Source organism: Scyliorhinus canicula, chromosome 20, assembly GCF_902713615.1.
Source record: "Scyliorhinus canicula chromosome 20, sScyCan1.1, whole genome shotgun sequence".
NCBI lineage: Eukaryota > Metazoa > Chordata > Chondrichthyes > Carcharhiniformes > Scyliorhinidae > Scyliorhinus > Scyliorhinus canicula.
This window is the reverse complement of record NC_052165.1, coordinates 51,625,868-51,644,207: the sequence shown is the minus strand read 5'-3', so window position 1 is coordinate 51,644,207 and position 18,340 is coordinate 51,625,868. Positions and strand designations below refer to the sequence as shown.

Here is an 18,340-nt window from a genome sequence, read left to right as displayed (position 1 = left end):
ATGTCCGCAATCCTGCCCTCCCCAATGTCATTCTCGGGACAAAAGCTTGTCCTGCAGCATCGGGGGCGGCAACGCCAGAAAGCACGCTTTCTAATAAAGTCCATTATCTGCAGATAACCAAACCTATCCCCATTGGTAACTAGTACATCTCCTCGAGCGCTTCCAGGTCTGCAAACCTTTCTCCCACGAACAAACTCCTCAAGTACTCTATCCCCACCAGCTGCCACCCTCGGAACCTCACATCTAACCCCGCTGGCGCAAGCCTATGATTGTCGCAAATCAGCGCCCAGAGCAAAAATGCTACCAATCCAAGGTGCTGTCTACACTGGTTCCAAATCCTCAGTGCTGATACCATCACCAGACTACCGAACCAGCAAGAATAAAAGGGTCGTCAACAACAGTGCCCTCAACCTGGTGCCCCTCACGAGGCTGCCTCCATCCACTCCCAAAATGACCGCTCCTCCGAAGCCCATTTCCTAGCCATGTAATGTTTGCTACCCAATAGTAATTTGACAAGCTCAGCAATGCCAACCACCACCCCCTCCCACCCCGCTGAGCCCTCTCCAAGAACACCCTCCTCGCCCATAGCGCCTGTCCTGCCCAGACAAATCTCAAAATCAACCCATTCACCTTCCTAAAAATGGACTTAGGACCGAAAATCGAGATGTTTTGAAATACAAACAAAAACTTGTGCAGCACTGTCATTTTCTTCTTACTATGCCCACCCCAGTCCAACACTGGCATCTCTACATCATGCATATATGTATATTCAGCACACAAGAGTTCCCACATGGCACAAAGCTTGCATTGGGCAGGTCTGAGGTATCCTATCATGTCTCTATTTATTGAACGACTATCTAAAATGTACGATAAATAAAATTTGCTCACTGAACTAAATTATACTGATCAAAGAAATTACATGGACATTTTGAGTTATAATGGCAATTGCAGAGAGATGTAATCAAATATTGAGTGAAACATGATGGTTATAAGGTGTATTTACTATGGAGATATTATGTGATCTAAACCAACTGATCAATCTCGGATGTATAATTTCAGCTGTTGAACTACATAAATATTTAAGACTTTTGCAACATTTGGCTTTGGCACATGAGGAGACAATTTGGTAGAAGGTGCAGGCTTCATGAGTTGAATATCCTGTTCCCAATCCATTCTTTTTTATATTCTTTCTTTCTGGTTATCGTCCTATATTTTATATTGTTCCATGGCTGGTGGTGCAGGATGGAATCTGCACTCAGACCTATCGCATTATAATTGACCGCTTAAGGAAGTATAGGATTATTCAGTTTAATCATCCTTCCTGCTCATTGGAAGCTGCAAAACTCGGTTCTGCATCCACTTTGTACCCTTAGCAAATATTAAGACATCATTATGTAAGGAGTCAGAAATCCAACCACTCTAGCGCAGCTCATTTGTCCAACTTGCTGTAGTATTGGGCAGTTAATTTGACGTACTTATTGTGAAAAGTGTGGTTTCATTTATAAAGGATTTGTCTGTACAGTATAATATTGAATGTTTGACTGAGAATGATTTCTTTCCACAGAGGGCTGGTGGTTTATTTGGTAACCACGTTAGCTATTATCCAAGTGATTGTAGAGGCTCCTTCCCACAAACTTTCACCACACAGCGTCCTTTGCACCTCAATAAGTCAGGAACCTCTCAAGTTGAAATAGAGTCACCATCCCATGAGAAATTGGTTGATTCAACCTTCACTCCAAGCAGCTATTCTTCCTCCGGCTCAAACGCCAATATTAACAACGCCAACAATACTGCAATATCCAGATTTCCAATTCCAGTCAACTACCAAAGCACCGTCAGCACAGTGGATGGTCATAGCAATTCTTTGACTTCAGCACTTATATTGCAAGGCACAACATGGAAGATCAATCCCAAAAGGTAGGTTCGTAATATTGCAACATATATGAAATTGTTTCTCAGAAAATGCAATTCATTGTCATTTCAGTTTCAAGTCTGCTTATTACATTAACATTTTGATATAAAAGGATTATGATGGAAAAAAGGCTTTTTTAAGTATAACTTGAATCCATTATAACAATGATTGTAAATGTATAACTTTAGCCTCACCAGAATGGATAGTGTGAGTGCTGTATGTACCCATTACAACATGTGGTGTGCTTGTGGTGTGAGCTGTGCAAGTACTGGCAGTATGAATACAGGATGACCCCAAACCAAAAGGCAACAATTTCAGCTGACCTCATGACAACATGAACTGAGTGTACGAGGAAATGAGATTGAGTTACAGTACAAACATTTCAATACACAGCGGTACAGAGTGGAGAATCAAGCATTATTGTAGTAGCGCTAGTGTTAGGATACCAGACAAGACTCCAATTTTTGTTAGGTTCCCAGACGAGAAACCCAACAATTTTGCAATTCGTAAAACGGTAAGGAAAAGATCCTTCACCCCAGGGGTGATAACTCTGACCAGTAGGTGTCTTTTATTTCAAAACAAACTTTAATTTGAACACAGAATTAACCACGTTAACATCAAAGAAATAGTTTTACAACTAACAGTTAACCAGTTCTTAAATAAAAGGAAACACTTTAACTTATGCCCTACACCTTAGCACAGTAGCATGGTGGTTAGCATAAATGCTTCACAGCTCCAGGGTCCCAGGTTCGGTTCCCGGCTGGGTCACTGTCTGTGCGGAGTCTGCACGTCCTCCCCGTGTGTGTGTGGGTTTCCTCCGGGTGCTCCGGTTTCCTCCCACAGTCCAAAGATGTGCGGGTTAGGTGGATTGGCCATGCTAAATTGCCCGTAGTGTCCTAAAAATTAAGGTTAGGGGGGGTTGTTGGGTTACGGGTATAGGGTGGATACGTGGGTTTGAGTAGGGTGATCATTGCTCGGCACAACATCGAGGGCCGAAGGGCCTGTTCTGTGCTGTACTGTTCTATGTTCTATGTTCTACCTTCATTCTTTATTTTCCAATCAAGAAATCCATTGAAGTTTCAGTGCTACTTATAAATAAAGTTAACAAATCAGGTTTGCTTATTGTTCTCTGTGGAGAGACCTTTTGGAGAGAGACCCTTTCAAGAGCAGACACAAAGCATTTCTGTTCAACTCAAAAAACCCATGGCAAAATTACAAAAACTACAGATAGACCTGGCTCCACCTTTTAATTACATCATCTGTATCCCAAGCAGAAGGCATCCGCCCACTAGGATGTGCATGACCTGCATAGTTCAGACTAAACACAATCCATCATAAATTATCTACATGCCAGGGAATCTCCAAAAACATAAACAATATTCCATTAGCCCTTCATATGTAAACAAGTAAATGGTTAAAATAAATGATTACCTCACCTTTACAATTCATTAATCATAGCTTTAGCAGACATACTGCCTGTATGTATTTGGGCTCAGGGTTTTTACTAAAATTGCTGCAAAAATATATAGGCCGGAATTCTCTGGCCGTTTGCTGGTGCCCGAATTCTCTGGTCTCGCTGGCTGCGCACCCCCTCCAGTGGGTCCTGGTGGTGTGGGGTGAAAGCTGAGAATCCCACCAGCGAACAGCGCGCCACCTCCCACCACCGAGAAACTCACGGCTGGGAGGCTAGAGAATCCAGTCCATAATATATAACAATTTCCTACATTCATCACACTTTTTATCTCTGACCTTCACTCCTGTCAAGTGAGAATTTGTGATAGGTGCACAGCTTTGCTGAATATAGCTTTATGTAAGTATTGGGAAGTCCACTACCAAAAACAGGCTGTGCAAGCTTAACTCAGCCCAGCCACAACAGAATGCACTATAATGTGGAGCGCGACATGCCAAACTGCTTTATGTTTGCCAAGAGCTGACATGTATATCTAATTAAATAATTTTTCTTATCTGTTTTTGTGCTCTCTTGTGAAACAGGACACGGTATTATGAAACATTGGTACGGTATGTACCCTTCTGAGTGTTCTTTCATTTTAACTATAGCCGTTTCAGCCTCTGAAGTATTCTTGTTCCTGTTCAATAATAAATATATTTACTGTATTAGCTAAATTATTTTTAGAATCTCTTCAGATTCAGCTCTTCTGCAACATAATTGTCTGACAAAGGGCAAACATATGTACACCCAAGCCTCATCTAATGCCGCCTTGAGCCAAATATGAAGGGACATGTGACAGTTGTGTATGTTACTTTATCCTCCAATTCCATAGGAGCATGGGAACATAAGTAGGCTTTGTAGCTGCTGTTTCGACTTATTTTGTGCCACTGAAATAATATATTGACATTGGATAAATCCGTGGGCAGCACGGTAGCATTGTCGATAGCACAATCGCTTCACAGCTCCCACAGTCCAAAGATGTGCGGGTTAGGTGGATTGGCCATGATAAATTGCCCTTAGTGTCCAAAATTGCCCTTAGTGTTGGGTGGGGTTACTGAGTTATGGGGATAGGGTGGAGGTGTTGACCTTGGGTAGGGGGTAGGGTGCTCTTTCCAAGAGCCGGTGCAGACTCGATGGGCTGAATGGCCTCCTTCTGCACTGTAAACTCTATATATGTAACACGTCGCAATTTGCGCACATAATAATAATTTTTGTCACAAGTAGGCTTACATTAACACTGCAATGAAGTTAATGTGAAAATCCCCTAGTCGCCACACTCCGGCATCTGTTCGGGTACACAAAAGGAGAATTCAAAATGTCCATTTAACCTAACAAAGTATTCACCTGATAACCTATGGTGTAACAGAAACTTACAGCTAATATTTATCACAAACAAAATCTAATGACTAGTCAGTTAATTTTGTAAATTCAAGTATCTATTGTTTTGTTGACTAATTATAAGACATTGCTTAACAACGTCTCTGCAGAATTTGGTAGCAGAAAGTTTGCTCCTGAGAATTCAATAACAAAATCGACATAAATCGACTATGTGGGCAGCACGGTAGCATTGTGGATAGCACAATGGCTTCACAGCTCCAGGGTCCCAGGTTCGATTCCGGCTTGGGTCACTGACTGTGTGGAGTCTGCAAAGGGGAAGCGGGAGTACTCGTCAACCATATTAAGAAAATAAGCATTGCGGTTGGTAGAGGAGAGGGGCCCTTTGAAGTTGATACTGAGGCGCTCAAAGGGCCGGGATGTCTTCACCAGGTGAGCCTTATCTGGTCGATAGAAGCGCGGCTTACTCTCCGCGCAGATTTGACAGACCCTGGTCATGGTCCTGACCTCCTCAGTGGAGTAGGGCAGGTTGCGGTGCTTGATGTAGTGGAGAAGCCAGGTGACCCCCGGGTGGCAGAGGACATTGTGGATGGCCCGGAGTCGGTCATCTTGCACGCTGGCGCATGTGCCGCGGGACAGGGCATCTGGGGGCTCATTGAGCTTTCCAGGATCATACACAATATCGTAATTATAAGTGGAGAGTTCGATCCTCCACCTCAAGACCTTATTGTTCTTGATCTTGCCCTGCTGTGTGTTGTCGAACATGAAGGCTACCGACCGTTGGTCGGTGACGAGGGTAAACCTTCTACCAGCGAGGTAGTGCCTCCAGTGCCGTACAGCTTCCGCAATGGCTTGAGCTTCTTTTTCGACCAAGGAGTGTCGAATCTCAGAGGCGTTGAGGGTTCGGGAGAAAAAGGCTAAGGGCCGGCCGCCTGATTAAGGGTTGCGGCGAGGGCAACTTCTGACGCGTCGCTCTCCACCTGGAAAGGGATGGACTCGTCTACCGCGCGCATTGCGGCTTTGGCAATATCGGCCTTGATGCGGCTGAAGGCCTGGCGGGCCTCAGCTGTCAGTGGGAAGATGGTAGCTTTTATCAGTGGGCAGGCTTTGTCCGCATAGTTGGGGACCCACTGGGCATAATAGGAAAAGAACCCAAGGCATCTCTTCAGGGTCTTGGGGCAGTGGGGGAGGGGGAGATACAGGAGAAGGCGCATACGGTCGGGGTCAGACCCTAGGATGCCGTTTCTCACGACATAGCCGAGGATGGCTAGTCGGGTTGTGCGGAAAACGCATTTCTCCTTGTTATAAGTGAGGTTGAGGGATTGGGTGGTTTGGAGAAACTTCTGAAGGTTGGCGTTGTGGTCCTGCTGGCCATGGCTGCAGATGGTGATGTTGTCCAAGTACGGAAATGTGGCCCGCAGCACATACTGGTCCACCATTCGGTCCATCGTTCTTTAGAAGACCGAGACCCCGTTGGTGACGCCGAAGGGAACCCGGAGGAAGTGGAAGAGGCGGCCGTCTGCCTCAAAAGCCGTGTAGTGGCGGTCCTCCGGGCGGATTGGGAGCTGGTGGTATGTGGACTTCAGATCTACCGTGGAGAAAACCCGGTAGTGTGCAATCTGATTCAACATGTCCGCTATCCGGGGGAGGGGATACGCATCGAGGTGCGTGTACCAGTTTATGGTTTGGATGTAATCTACAGCCATCCAGTTCTTTTTCCCGGTCCTGACAACCACCACCTGAGCTCTCCAGGGGCTATTACTGGCCCCGATGATCCATTCCCGCAAGAGTCACTGGACCTCGGACCTGATAAAAGTCCTGTCCTGGATACTGTACCGCCTGCTCCTGGTGGCAACGGGTTTACAGTTGGCGGTGAGATTTGCGAAGAGCGGGGGAGGGTCGACCTTCAGGGTCGCGAGGCTACAAACAGTGAGGGGGTAGGGGCCCGCCGAACTTCAGGGTCAGGCTCCTGAGGTTGCACTGGAAGTCCAGTCCCAACAGAAGAGGAGCGCAGAGATCGGGGGAGTACATATAGTTTAAAGTTTGCGTATTCGACGTCTTGTATCGTGAGGTTCGCGACAGTGTACCCCCGATCTGCACTGAGTGCGATCCGGAAGCGAGGGAGATTGTTTGAAGTACGGGTGAGATTTGGAGCGAACAGCACCTTACCATGTCTCGGTGTACGAAGCTCTCCGTGCTCCCGCAGTCAAACAGGCAAGGTGTTTCGTGTCCATTGATCCAGACGGTCATCATGGAGTTCCAGAGGTGCTTTGGGCGTGACTGGTCGAGGGTTACCGCGCCGAGTTGCGGGTAGCCGGCGTGGTCAGAGGTGGCGGTGTGGTCCCAAGATGGCAGCCCCCGTCGGTCGCACGTGTCGGGCGGCGATGAAGATGGCGTCCAAGATGGTGGCCCCCATGAGTCGCATATGGCGGGCCGCGTGGGAGGTGGCGGCAAAGATGGTGGCCCCCGTGAGTCGCACGTGGCGGGTGACACGTCCGAAAGGGGCGGAGCCAGCAGACACGCAGCCACGCTGTGGGGTCTGCGGGCCTGTGAGTCCGAGAGTCGGGCCTGTGATTTGGAGGACTTGGACCGGCCAGGCAAACTTTGGCAAAGTGTCCTTTCTTGCCGCAGTCGCTACAGTTCGCGTTCCGAGCCGGGCAACGCTGCCTGGGGTGCTGGTGCTGGCCACAGAAATCGCAGGGTAGCCCCCCCCGGGTTTGGCGGGCAGCCACACAGCACAGGCCTGGGGTACTCTCTGGTCGGGTGTCCACGAAGGCTGTCGTGTGGTCAGAGGGGAAAGAGTTTTTGGCTCTGAAACGCTACTTCTAGAGAGGTGGCTAGTTTTACCGTTTCTTCTAGGTCGAGGGCACCCTTCTCGAGCAGGCGCTGTCTGACGTAGTTGGACCAGACTCCAGCCACATAGGTGTCCCGGATGGCAAGTTCCATGTGTTGCGAAGCCCTGAAGCCTTTGTAGTTTCAGTTTCGCGTGAGTACTTTCAGGTCGCGTAGGTACTCATCCAGCAATTCCCCGGGGCGTTGGCGGCGAGTTGTGAGGAGATGCCTCGCGTACACTTCGTTCACCGGCCTCACGATTTGCCGCTTCAGGATCGCGAGCGGGTCTGCATATGTGGCCACTTCCTCGATTTGCATGGAGATCCAATGGCTCACCCGGGCGAGGAGGAGGCTCAACTTCTGTTCGTCGGTGACGGAGGGCGAGGAGGAGGTGGCGAGGTAGGCCTCGAAACATCAGAGCCAGTGCGAAATGATCCCTTTGGCTTCAGCTGCCTGTGGGTCGCGTTCCAGTCGGTCAGGTTTGAGGGCTGCTTCCATCGCGATGTTGCAGCTGGTTAAATTGATGCGACCATCAATTCACACGAGACGGAGTTGAAGTGAACTGTGGCTTTAATCAGCTAGAACTAATTAGACTACCTGCGACTGCTCTGCACTAAGAGCCGCCTGCAGGGCTACAGCTCTATATACCTCCCCTCAGGGGGGCGGAGCCAGGGGCGGAGCCCACAAGGGCACCAACCTGATACAAAGTGGTGTAATACAATACAATGGTCCATAGGTGGAGCCCGCAAGGGCAACAACATAGTGGTAGTCACCACTGTTGTATATATATCACATATGAGGTGTAATACAGTAAGGCTCCTGTACTACAGGTACGGGGGAAGATCCCTGCTTGCTGGCTCCGCCCAGTAGGCGGAATATAAATGTGTGGGCTCTCCGAGCTGCAGCCATTTCGGCAGCAGCTGTGAGAGGCTCCACATCTCTGCTTAATAAAGCCTCGATTACACTCTATTCTCATCTCATTGTAATTGATAGTACATCAATTTATTAAGCAGAGATTTTACAACGATGGATCTCCGCATCAAGCCGGATCGTCTGCAGCTGCATCCTCAAGCAGACAACGCCAAGTCGGCCTTCGCCCACTGGCTAGCTTGCTTTGAAGCCTACATCGGATCTGCAACAGAACCACCCTCCGAGGCACAGAAGCTCCAGACCCTGTATGTGCGGCTGAGCTCCAATATCTTTCCCCTCATCCGGGACGCGCCTACCTACACTGAGGTCATGGTGCTACTGAAGGAGATCTACACCAACAAAATCTACGCCAGGCACCTCCTGTTCACACGGCATCAACTCCCCGGTGAGTCTGTGGAAGATTTCTGGCGTGCCCTACACGCCCTGGCGAGGGGCTGCGATTGCCAGGCCATTTTGGCCGTTGAACATTCCGAACTCCGAATTAGGGACACTTTTGTTATGGGCATAGGGTCGGCGTACATGTGCCAGCACCTCTTAGAAGGGGCTACCCTCGACTTTGCGGCGACCAAGGAACTCGCGATCTCACTAACATCGCCTCCCATAATGTACAGACGTACGCCCCCAACCACACGGCGCCCTCCCTCCTAGACATCATGGACCCCACCAGCGAACACCCTATCGTGGACCCCACCAGCGACCACCCCCAGCCAACCCCAAACCTGCGCCACGCGGCAGCCAACCAACCCCGGGGGGCCCAAGTGCTACTTCTGCGGTCAGACAAAGCACTTCTGGCAGCGCTGCCCGGCGCGGAGCGCGCGCTCTGCAAGGCAGGGGGAAGAAAGGACATTTCGCTGCTGTGTGCCAGGCCCGCTCGATCGCCGCTGTAACCAGGCCCATTGTCCCTGCGCCCCCCACGTGCGGCCCATGGGCGCTGCCATTTTCGCCTCTGCAACCCACGTGCGGCCCGTGGGCACTGCCATCTTCCTCGCCTCGGACCATGTGCGGCCCATGGGCGCCGCCTTCTTCCTTTCCTCAGAACACGTGCGGCCCGTGGGTGCCACCATCTTGCTTGCCTCAGGACACGTGCGGCCTGTGGGCACCGCCAACTTCCTCCTATCAGGCCTCGTGCAGCCCGTGGGTGCCGCCATCTTTAATGCCACCCACCACGTGCGCCCCATGGGCGCTGCCATCTTCCCCGCCTGAGGACCCCTGCTCATCGGGCACCTCATCGGGCCGCTCATCACCTGCAACCGCCACCGACCAGCCAGGGACCTTCCAACACCAGCCGCGTCTCGTCTCCATCACGATTGACCAGTCACGACTGCACAACCTCGCGACCGTGTTGACGACAGTAAAGGTCGATGGACACAAGACATCATGCCTTCTTGACTCCGGGAGCACTGAGAGCTTCATCCACCCCGATACGGTAAGGAGCTGCACCCTCGCGGTACACCCCATTAACCAGAAAATCTCCCTGGCCTCCGGATCCCACTCCGGGGGTACTGCACTGCCACCCTCACCATCCAGGGTGTAGAGTTCAGCGGCTTCCGGCTCTACGTCCTCCCCAACCTCTGCGCTGCCTTGCTACTCGGCCTGGACTTCCAGTGCAACCTCCAAAGTCTAACCCCTACCACCCCTTACTGTATGCGGCCTCACGACCCTTAAGGTCGACCCGCCTTCTCTGTTTGCAAACCTCACCCCAGATTGCAAACCCGTCGCCACCAGGAGCAGACAGTACAGTGCCCAGGACAGGACCTTCATCAGGTCTGAGGTCCAGCGGTTGCTACGGGAAGGCATTATCGAGGCCAGCAACAGCCCTGGAGAGCCCAAGTGGTAGTTGTAAAAACTGGGGATAAAAACAGGATGGTCGTTGACTACAGTCAGACCATCAATCGGTACACTCAGCTTGACGGGTACCCCCTCCCACGCATATCTGATATGGTCAATCAGATTGCACAGAACCGGGTCTTCTCGACAGTGGACCTGAAATCTGCCTACAACCAGCTCCCCATTCGCAAGGCGGACCGCTCATACACCGCGTTTGAAGTGGACGGCCGCCTTTATCACTTCCTTAGGGTTCCCTTCGGTGTCACTAACGGGGTCTCGGGCTTCCAATGGGAGATGGACCAAATGGTTGACCGGTACGGACTGCGGGCCACCTTCCCGTACCTGGATAACATCACCATCTGCGGCCACGACCAGCAGGACCACGACGCTAACCTTTCCAAATTCCTCCACAGCGCCAAACTCCCCAATCTAACGTACAACAAGGAGAAGTGTGTGTTCAGCACCAACCACTTAGCCATCCTCGGCTATGTAGTGCAAAATGGAGACCTGGGGCCCGACCCGATCGCATACGCCTCCTCATGGAACTCCCTCTCAACCCACTGCCCCAAGGCCCTCAAACGATGCCTGGGGTTCTTCTCGTACTACGCCCAGTGGGTCCCTAACTATGCGGACAAGGCCCGCCCACGCATTCACTCCACCGTTTTCCCACTGACGACCGAGGCTCACCAGGCCTTCAACCGAATCAAGGCCGACATTGCCAAGGCCGCGATGCACGAGGTCGACGAGACGCTCCCCTTCCACGTCGAGAGCGATGCATCAGACGTCGCTCTGGCCGCCACCCTCAACCAGGCAGGCAGGCCCATGGCATTCTTTTCATGCACCCTCCATGCCTCCGAAATCCTCCGTCGAGAAGGAGGCCCAAGCCATTGTAGAAGCTGTGCGACATTGGAGGCATTACCTGGCCGGCAGGTGATTCACTCTCCTCACTGACCAACGGTCGGTTGCCTTCATGTTCAACAACACACAGCGGTGCAAGATCAAAAATGATAAAATCTTGAGGTGGAGGATCGAGCTCTCTACCTACAATTACGAGATTTTGTATCGCCCCGGTAAGCTCAACGAGCCCCAGATGCCCTATCCTGAGGTACATGTGCTAGCGCACAAGTGGACCGACTCTGGACCCTACACGATCATCTCTGTCAGGGGTCACCCAGTTCTTTCACTTCATAAAGGCCCGCAATCTGCCCTACTCCATTGAGGAGGTCAGGGCTATCACCAGAGACTGCCAGATCTGCGCGGAGTGCACACTGCATTTCTACCGGCCAGACCGCGCGCGCCTAGTGAAGGCCTCCTGCCCCTTTGAACGCCTTAGCGTGGATTTCAAAGGGCCCCTCCCCTCCACCGACCGAAACACGTACTTCCTTAACGTGGTCGACGAATACTCCAGATTTCCCTTCGCCGTCCCATGCCCCGATATGATATCTGCCACAGTCATCAAAGCACTCAACACCATCTTCACTCTATTCGGTTTCCCTGCCTACATCGACAGCGACTGGGGATTCTCGTTTATGAGCGGTGAGCTGCGCCAGTACCTGCTCAGCAAGGGCATCGCCTCGAGCAGGACGACCAGCTACAACCCCCGGGGAAACAGGCAGGTGGAGCGGGAGAATGGGACAGTCTGGAAGGTTGTCCAGCCGGCCGTACGGTCCAAGAATCTCTCGGTCTCCCGCTGGCAGGAGGTCCTCCCCGACGCCCTTCACTCCATTTGGTCGCTACTTTGCACTGCGACTAAAAAAAACCCGCATGAACGTCTCCTTGCCTTCCCAGGAAGTCCACCTCTGGGGTTTCGCTCCCAACGTGGCTGGCAGCTCCAGAACCCGTTCTCCTCCGCAGGCACGTGCGGCTCCACAAGGCGGACCCGTTGGTCGCGAGGGTACAGCTACTCCATGAAAACCCGCAGTACGCCTACGTGGCAGCCACCAAGACACAGTCTCCCTCAGGGACCTGGCACCAGCTGGGTCTCCACCCCCCTCCCCGCCCCGGCGCCACCCTTCCTCCCCCCAGCGCACCTCACCACAACCCCCGCTCCAGGATGATCCGTCCTCCCCTTGGTCCCACCCGGGGATGAAGATGAGGTTGATACACTCCCGGAGTCACCAGCGACCGAACCAACGCCTGCATCGCCACCGGGACTTCGGCACTCACAACGGAGCATCAAGGCACCCGATCGTCATAATTTGTGAACTTTTCCGAAAATGTTAACCTATGCATGTAAATAGTCTTCCACCACCCCCGCTGGACTCTTTTTTAACAGGGGGTGAATGTGGTAGTCACCACTGTTGTATATATATCACATATGAGGTGTAATATGGTAAGGCTCCTGTACTACAGGTATGGGGGTAGATCCCTGCCTGCTGGCTCCACCCAGTAGGCGGAGTATAAATGTGTGGGCTCGCAGAGCTGCAGCCATTTCGGCAGCAGCTGTGGGAGGCTCCACATCTCTGCGTAATAAAGCCTCGATTACTCGCTACTCTCGTCTCGTCGTAATTGATAGTGCATCAACAATGCAATACAGTGGTGAATGGCTGTCATAATACATTCATCACACCTGCAACAGTCTCATCGTAAAACATGGCACCGTCCGCGCTAGACACAGTCCGCAGCCGCCACGCGCAGTTGACAAAAACTCAGAGCACAAGTGATCCAGGACGTCGGGAAGCCAGCCCATCGGGGGGGGGAGCATCGAGGGAGAGCCTTCAGGTGACATCCTGAGGCGGTCCCAATAGCGTGTGTCATACTCACCGATGTAGCCGTTTTGGAAGGGCGGAGCATCCAAAAACAGGCGGTGCCCTTATTTCGGTGTCAAAATGGATAATCCACCCGATCGCCGAATTCGATATTGCCGTCGGAAAGCGGGGAATCCTGCCCTTAGTCTCTAAAACAGGAAAATCCCGCTCATAGTCTCCCAAATGGAGAATCTCCTGCCAATGTAAGATCATCATAAAAATGGCCATCAATACACATGCACATTTGTCCAATAATGGATTTCGTCCTTCCAAACTAGGGTTGTATCAAGAGCTATTATTAAATTATAAAATGCCATTGTAAATTGTGGCATGATCAATGAAATGAATGGAGACATACAGTCATACAGATTTTAAAAATCTGAATATAAACGGATCTCTGTAAATATAGAATAGTGCTAGTCAAGTCTGTAAAACATCCCATAATATTGCACATCTTGTACTACAGATTTTTTATTAGTTTATGTCAGCTCTCCAGATGTCTGCCATAATTTTCCAATAATGAAACAAGGAAAAGGGTGAAATACAGAAAGAATAATCGATAAATGAAAATGCCGGACAGAATGAACAGGTTTTGCAGCATTTGTGTCAAAGCTTGGATTGATGGTTCAGAGCACTGAGCCTTAGATTGATGGTTCAGACACTGAGCCTTAGATTGATGGTTCAGACACTGAGCCTTGGATTGATGGTTCAGAGCACTGAGCCTTGGATTGATGGTTCAGACACTGAGCCTTGGATTGATGGTTCAGACACTGAGCCTTGGATTGATGGTTCAGACACTGAGCCTTGGATTGATGGTTCAGACACTGAGCCTTGGATTGATGGTTCAGACACTGAGCCTTGGATTGATGGTTCAGAGCACTGAGCCTTGGATTGATGGTTCAGACACTGAGCCTTGGATTGATGGTTCAGACACTGAGCTTTGGATTGATGGTTCAGACACTGAGCCTTGGATTGATGGTTCAGACACTGAACCTTGGATTGATGGTTCAGACACTGAGCCTTGGATTGATGGTTCAGAGCACTGAGCCTTGGATTGATGGTTCAGACACTGAACCTTGGATTGATGGTTCAGACACTGAGCCTTGGATTGATGGTTCAGAGCACTGAGCCTTGGATTGATGGTTCAGAGCACTGAGCCTTGGATTGATGGTTCAGACACAGCCTTGGATTTATGGTTCAGACACTGAGCCTTGGATTGATGGTTCAGACACTGAGCCTTAGATTGATGGTTCAGAGCACTGAGCCTTGGATTGATGGTTCAGACACTGAGCCTTGGATTGATGGTTCAGACACTGAGCCTTGAATTGATGGTTCAGACACTGAGCCTTGGATTGATGGTTCAGACACTGAGCCTTGGATTGATGGTTCAGAGCACTGAGCCTTGGATTGATGGTTCAGAGCACTGAGCCTTGGATTGATGGTTCAGAGCGCTGAGCCTTGGATTGATGGTTCAGACACTGAGCCTTGGATTGATGGTTCAGAGCACTGAGCCTTGTCCAGGTCTGAAAGCTAAGGGGCGCAATTTACCTAATTGCTGGGTTTTTTGTCCTCGGGGAAATTCTCTCTGCCAAAGCTGAACTTAGAGTGATTTCCTGGCGAGGAGGGTGCCTTTTTGGAGGGCTGCCCTGATCTTTCCCTCCGCCACACTTTCAGGATCCCCCCACCGTTTTCTACACCCCTTCTCCCAACTTTGGGGATGCGCCTGGGACCCCCCCCCCCCGGCCCGATCCCTGGTATTACCAACCTGTAACCCAGGCACCTTGGCACTGCTAGCCTGGCTCTCTGGCAATGCTACCTGGGCACCTAGGTGCTGAGGTAACAGGAGAATGCCAGGAGAATACCCTGCCCTGTCCCTGGCCACCCGGGAATCTCTGCTGGCCTGGGAGATCCCCCTGGTGCCGTTATGCTGGTCCACCTTTGTGTGAACCAGTATTAAACAGCGCCCTAGTGAGATCTCGCAGGCACGGCCATTTAGTCCCAGATGCCGGGAGAAGCTGCCGAACATATAATTAAATTATGCGTAGTACGTAGTACGCCTCTTTAAATATGCTGATTTAGGTCATGCCCAGTGAGGACGAGATCCAGATCGCGACATCTCACGAGATTATGTTGGATCTCACAAGATATTTCGAATGTCACAAATTTTGTGAGATTCAATGGCCTTGTCCCAACACCAAGTTGGACACAATGTGGCAGCTGAATCGTGCCCTAGATTCCTCACCAAAGATATATTGTAATTTATTTTCATTTATTTTTTGGCTAGCAATTGCCTGCTTCATCGCTACAAATGACATCATGGAGTAACCACTACAACTGCACATGCAAGGGGTTGGCAGCAAATGCAGCCTTTTTTCAAAGGGACAGACTCCTTCCCAACATTTTTTAAAATATTTTTATTAAATAACTTCTATATAAATATATATATATATAAAACACAACCAATTCCAAAAAGAGAACAAACAAGAAATCTCATAACAAATAAATAAAACCCCACTACCCCACCCTCCCTGCCGTTCCCCTCCACCCACCCTGCCTCCAGCGTTTCTACCTCCTGTAACCCCTCCATCACTGCTGATATCTTAACTATCCTTAAAGAAGGCAATAAACAGCCTACATCTCTGGGCAAACCCCCCCCCCCCCCCCCCCCCCCCCACAGACCCTCTCAAGGCAAACTTGATTTTTTTCCCAGCCTCAGGAATTCTATGAGATCGCTCACCCACACCCCAGGCTTCGGCGCCCCCGAGTCCCTCCACGCCAACAAAATTTCTTTCTCTCCGGGCTACCAGGAAGGCAAAGGCCAAAACATCAGCCTTTCTCATCCCCTGGACACCCTGGTCTTCCGACACTCCGAAAATCGCCACTTCCAGACTCGGGGTGACCGTCACCTTCAGTACCTTGGACATAACATAAGCGAACCCCCACCAGAACCCCTTCAGCTTTGGACAAGCCCAAAACATGTGGACATGGTTCACAGGCCTTCCCGTGCACCACCTGCACCTATCTTCCACCCCCTCAAAGAACCTGCTCATTCTGGCTGCCATCATATTCATCCTATGAACCAATTTGAATTGAATAAGGCTGAGCCTAGCACACAAAGAGGATGTATTCACTCTCCTCAGAGCCTCCTCCCATTACAGAGCCTTTATCTCCCTCCCTAGCTCTTCCTCCCACTTCCGTTTAACTTCTTCTATCGGGGCTTATCCCCCCCCCCAGTCCATTGATTCCTTACAATTCTCCGACACCCTACCCTCGCCAACTTCTGTTTTTTACACCAGCTTGTCCTGCAGCGCCGGGGGTGGCACCTGCTTCCTAACATAATCCCGAATCTGTAATTACCGGAACCCATTCCCGCTGGGCAGCTCATACTACTCTTCCAATTCCTCTAGGCTCGAGAAGCTGCATCCCACAAATTGGTCCCCAAACCGGTCGATCCCCGCCCGCCGCCACCCCTAGACACCTGCGTCCAACACACCCCGTGTAAATCTATGATTCCCAGAAATAGGTGCCAGACCAACGCACCCTCCAAACTCAAGTGCTGCTGCACTCTCAGGATGCCACCACCACCAAGATCGTGGAGCACCTGGCCAGTTAGAATGGCAGAGGCGCCAGCAACAATGCCCCTAAGCTAGTGTACTTGCTAGCGGCTGCCTCCATCTATTCCCGCACTGCCCCCACTACTCACTTTCTAATCGGGGTTATATTCACTTCCCAGTAATAGTTTATTAAATTTGGCAAGGCTTGCCCCACCCCCCATGTCCCCGTTCCAGCAGCACTTTCTTTACCCGTGGGAATTTCCCCGCCCACACAAACCCCAAAATCAGGGCATTAATTTTACTAAAAAAGGCTTTTGTGATAAAAATCAAAAGGTTCTGAAAAACAAATAAAAACCTCGGAAGCACCATCATTTTCACAGTTTGCTCCGCCCCGCCAGCGACAGCGGGAGCACGATCCATCTCTTAAAATCCCCCTTCATCTGCTCTACCAGCTCAATTTGCGGAATTGTTACCATCTCTGCGCCATCTGGATGCACAAGTATCTAAAGTTTGTCCCCACCACTAAAACTGTAGCTTGCCCAGTCTCTCTCTGCTTTGATCGGGGAGACCTGCCTCTTCCCCATGTTTAACTTATAAATTCCTCTAAAATGCTCATGATCCGCCCAATGCCTCTCGACGGGTCTGAAATGTAAACCAACAGATCGTCCGCATATAGCGAAACTCTACGCTCTACTCCCCCCCCCCCCCCCCCCCCCCCCCCCACCACCACTCCGCACTATCCCTTTCCAACTCCTTGACGCTCTAAGCGCTCTGTCACCAAGGCAAAAAGCAACGGGAAGGGTGGGCATCCCTGCCTTGTCCCACGATGCAATCAAAAATACCCCAAACTCACCTAATTCATCATGACACTTGATATCAGCTTCCTATATATCAACCGGACCAGATCCACAAACCTCTGCCCAACCCGAACTGTTCCAGTACTTCCCACAGATAGTCCCATTCTACCCGATCAAAGCCCTTCTCCTTGACCACATTCAAGGGGCATCATAATCGCATTCAACAAGCGCCTAACATTCACAGACAGATGCCTCCCCTTTCCAAACCCCGTCTGGTCCTCTCCTATCAGCCCTCAATTCGCAAGGCCAAGATCTTTGCCAACAGCTTGGCATCCACATTTAGCAGTAATATCGGGCAGTAAGACCCGCAGTGCTCCAGGTCCTTGCCCTTCTTCAAAATTAAGGATACAGAAGCCTGCGATAATGTAGGAGGATCTCCCTTCTCCCTCACCTGATTGTCCACCCTTACCAGCAGGGGCCCTGGATCCGCCGAAAACCTTTTATAAAATTCCACCAGGAACCCATCCGAGGCCAGGACTTCCTTGTCTACATTGTCCCCATGCTCTCCATCACCTCCAACAGTCCAATGGGTGCCCCCAGCCCCTCTACCAGATCTTCCTCCACTTTGGGAAACTCCAACCCATCCAGAAATCGCTGCAATCCCTCTCCCCCCACTGGGGGCTCCGATTCATATAGCCTCTTATGGAATTCCTCAAACGTCCCATTAACCCCACCGGGTCCAAGACCGCCCTTCCCCTTCCATCCTTCACCTTTCCGATCTCCATCGCCGCCTCCTGCTTCCTAAGTTGGTAGGCCAGCACCCTGCTCGCCTTCTCCCCATATTCATACACTGCCCCTCTGGCCCTCCGTAACTGCCCCACTTTCTTCCCTGTGGACACCACCCCAAACTACATCTGGAGCTTCTGCTGCTCCTTCAACAAACCTGCCCCCGGGGC

At 50.9% G+C, this 18,340-nt stretch overlaps 1 protein-coding gene across 4 annotated transcripts in view; it reads left to right on the top strand.

Moving 5' to 3' along the window:
• cacna1c (calcium channel, voltage-dependent, L type, alpha 1C subunit) overlaps positions 1–18,340 on the top strand; it is a 1,225,933-nt gene that overhangs the window by 1,175,983 nt on the left and 31,610 nt on the right. For all 4 annotated transcript variants that reach the window (XM_038780480.1, XM_038780479.1, XM_038780478.1 and 1 more), the window contains 2 exons: positions 1,565–1,917; positions 3,905–3,931. In XM_038780480.1, coding sequence (XP_038636408.1) covers positions 1,565–1,917; positions 3,905–3,931 — 380 coding nt within the window. The remainder of the gene's footprint in view (positions 1–1,564; positions 1,918–3,904; positions 3,932–18,340) is intronic.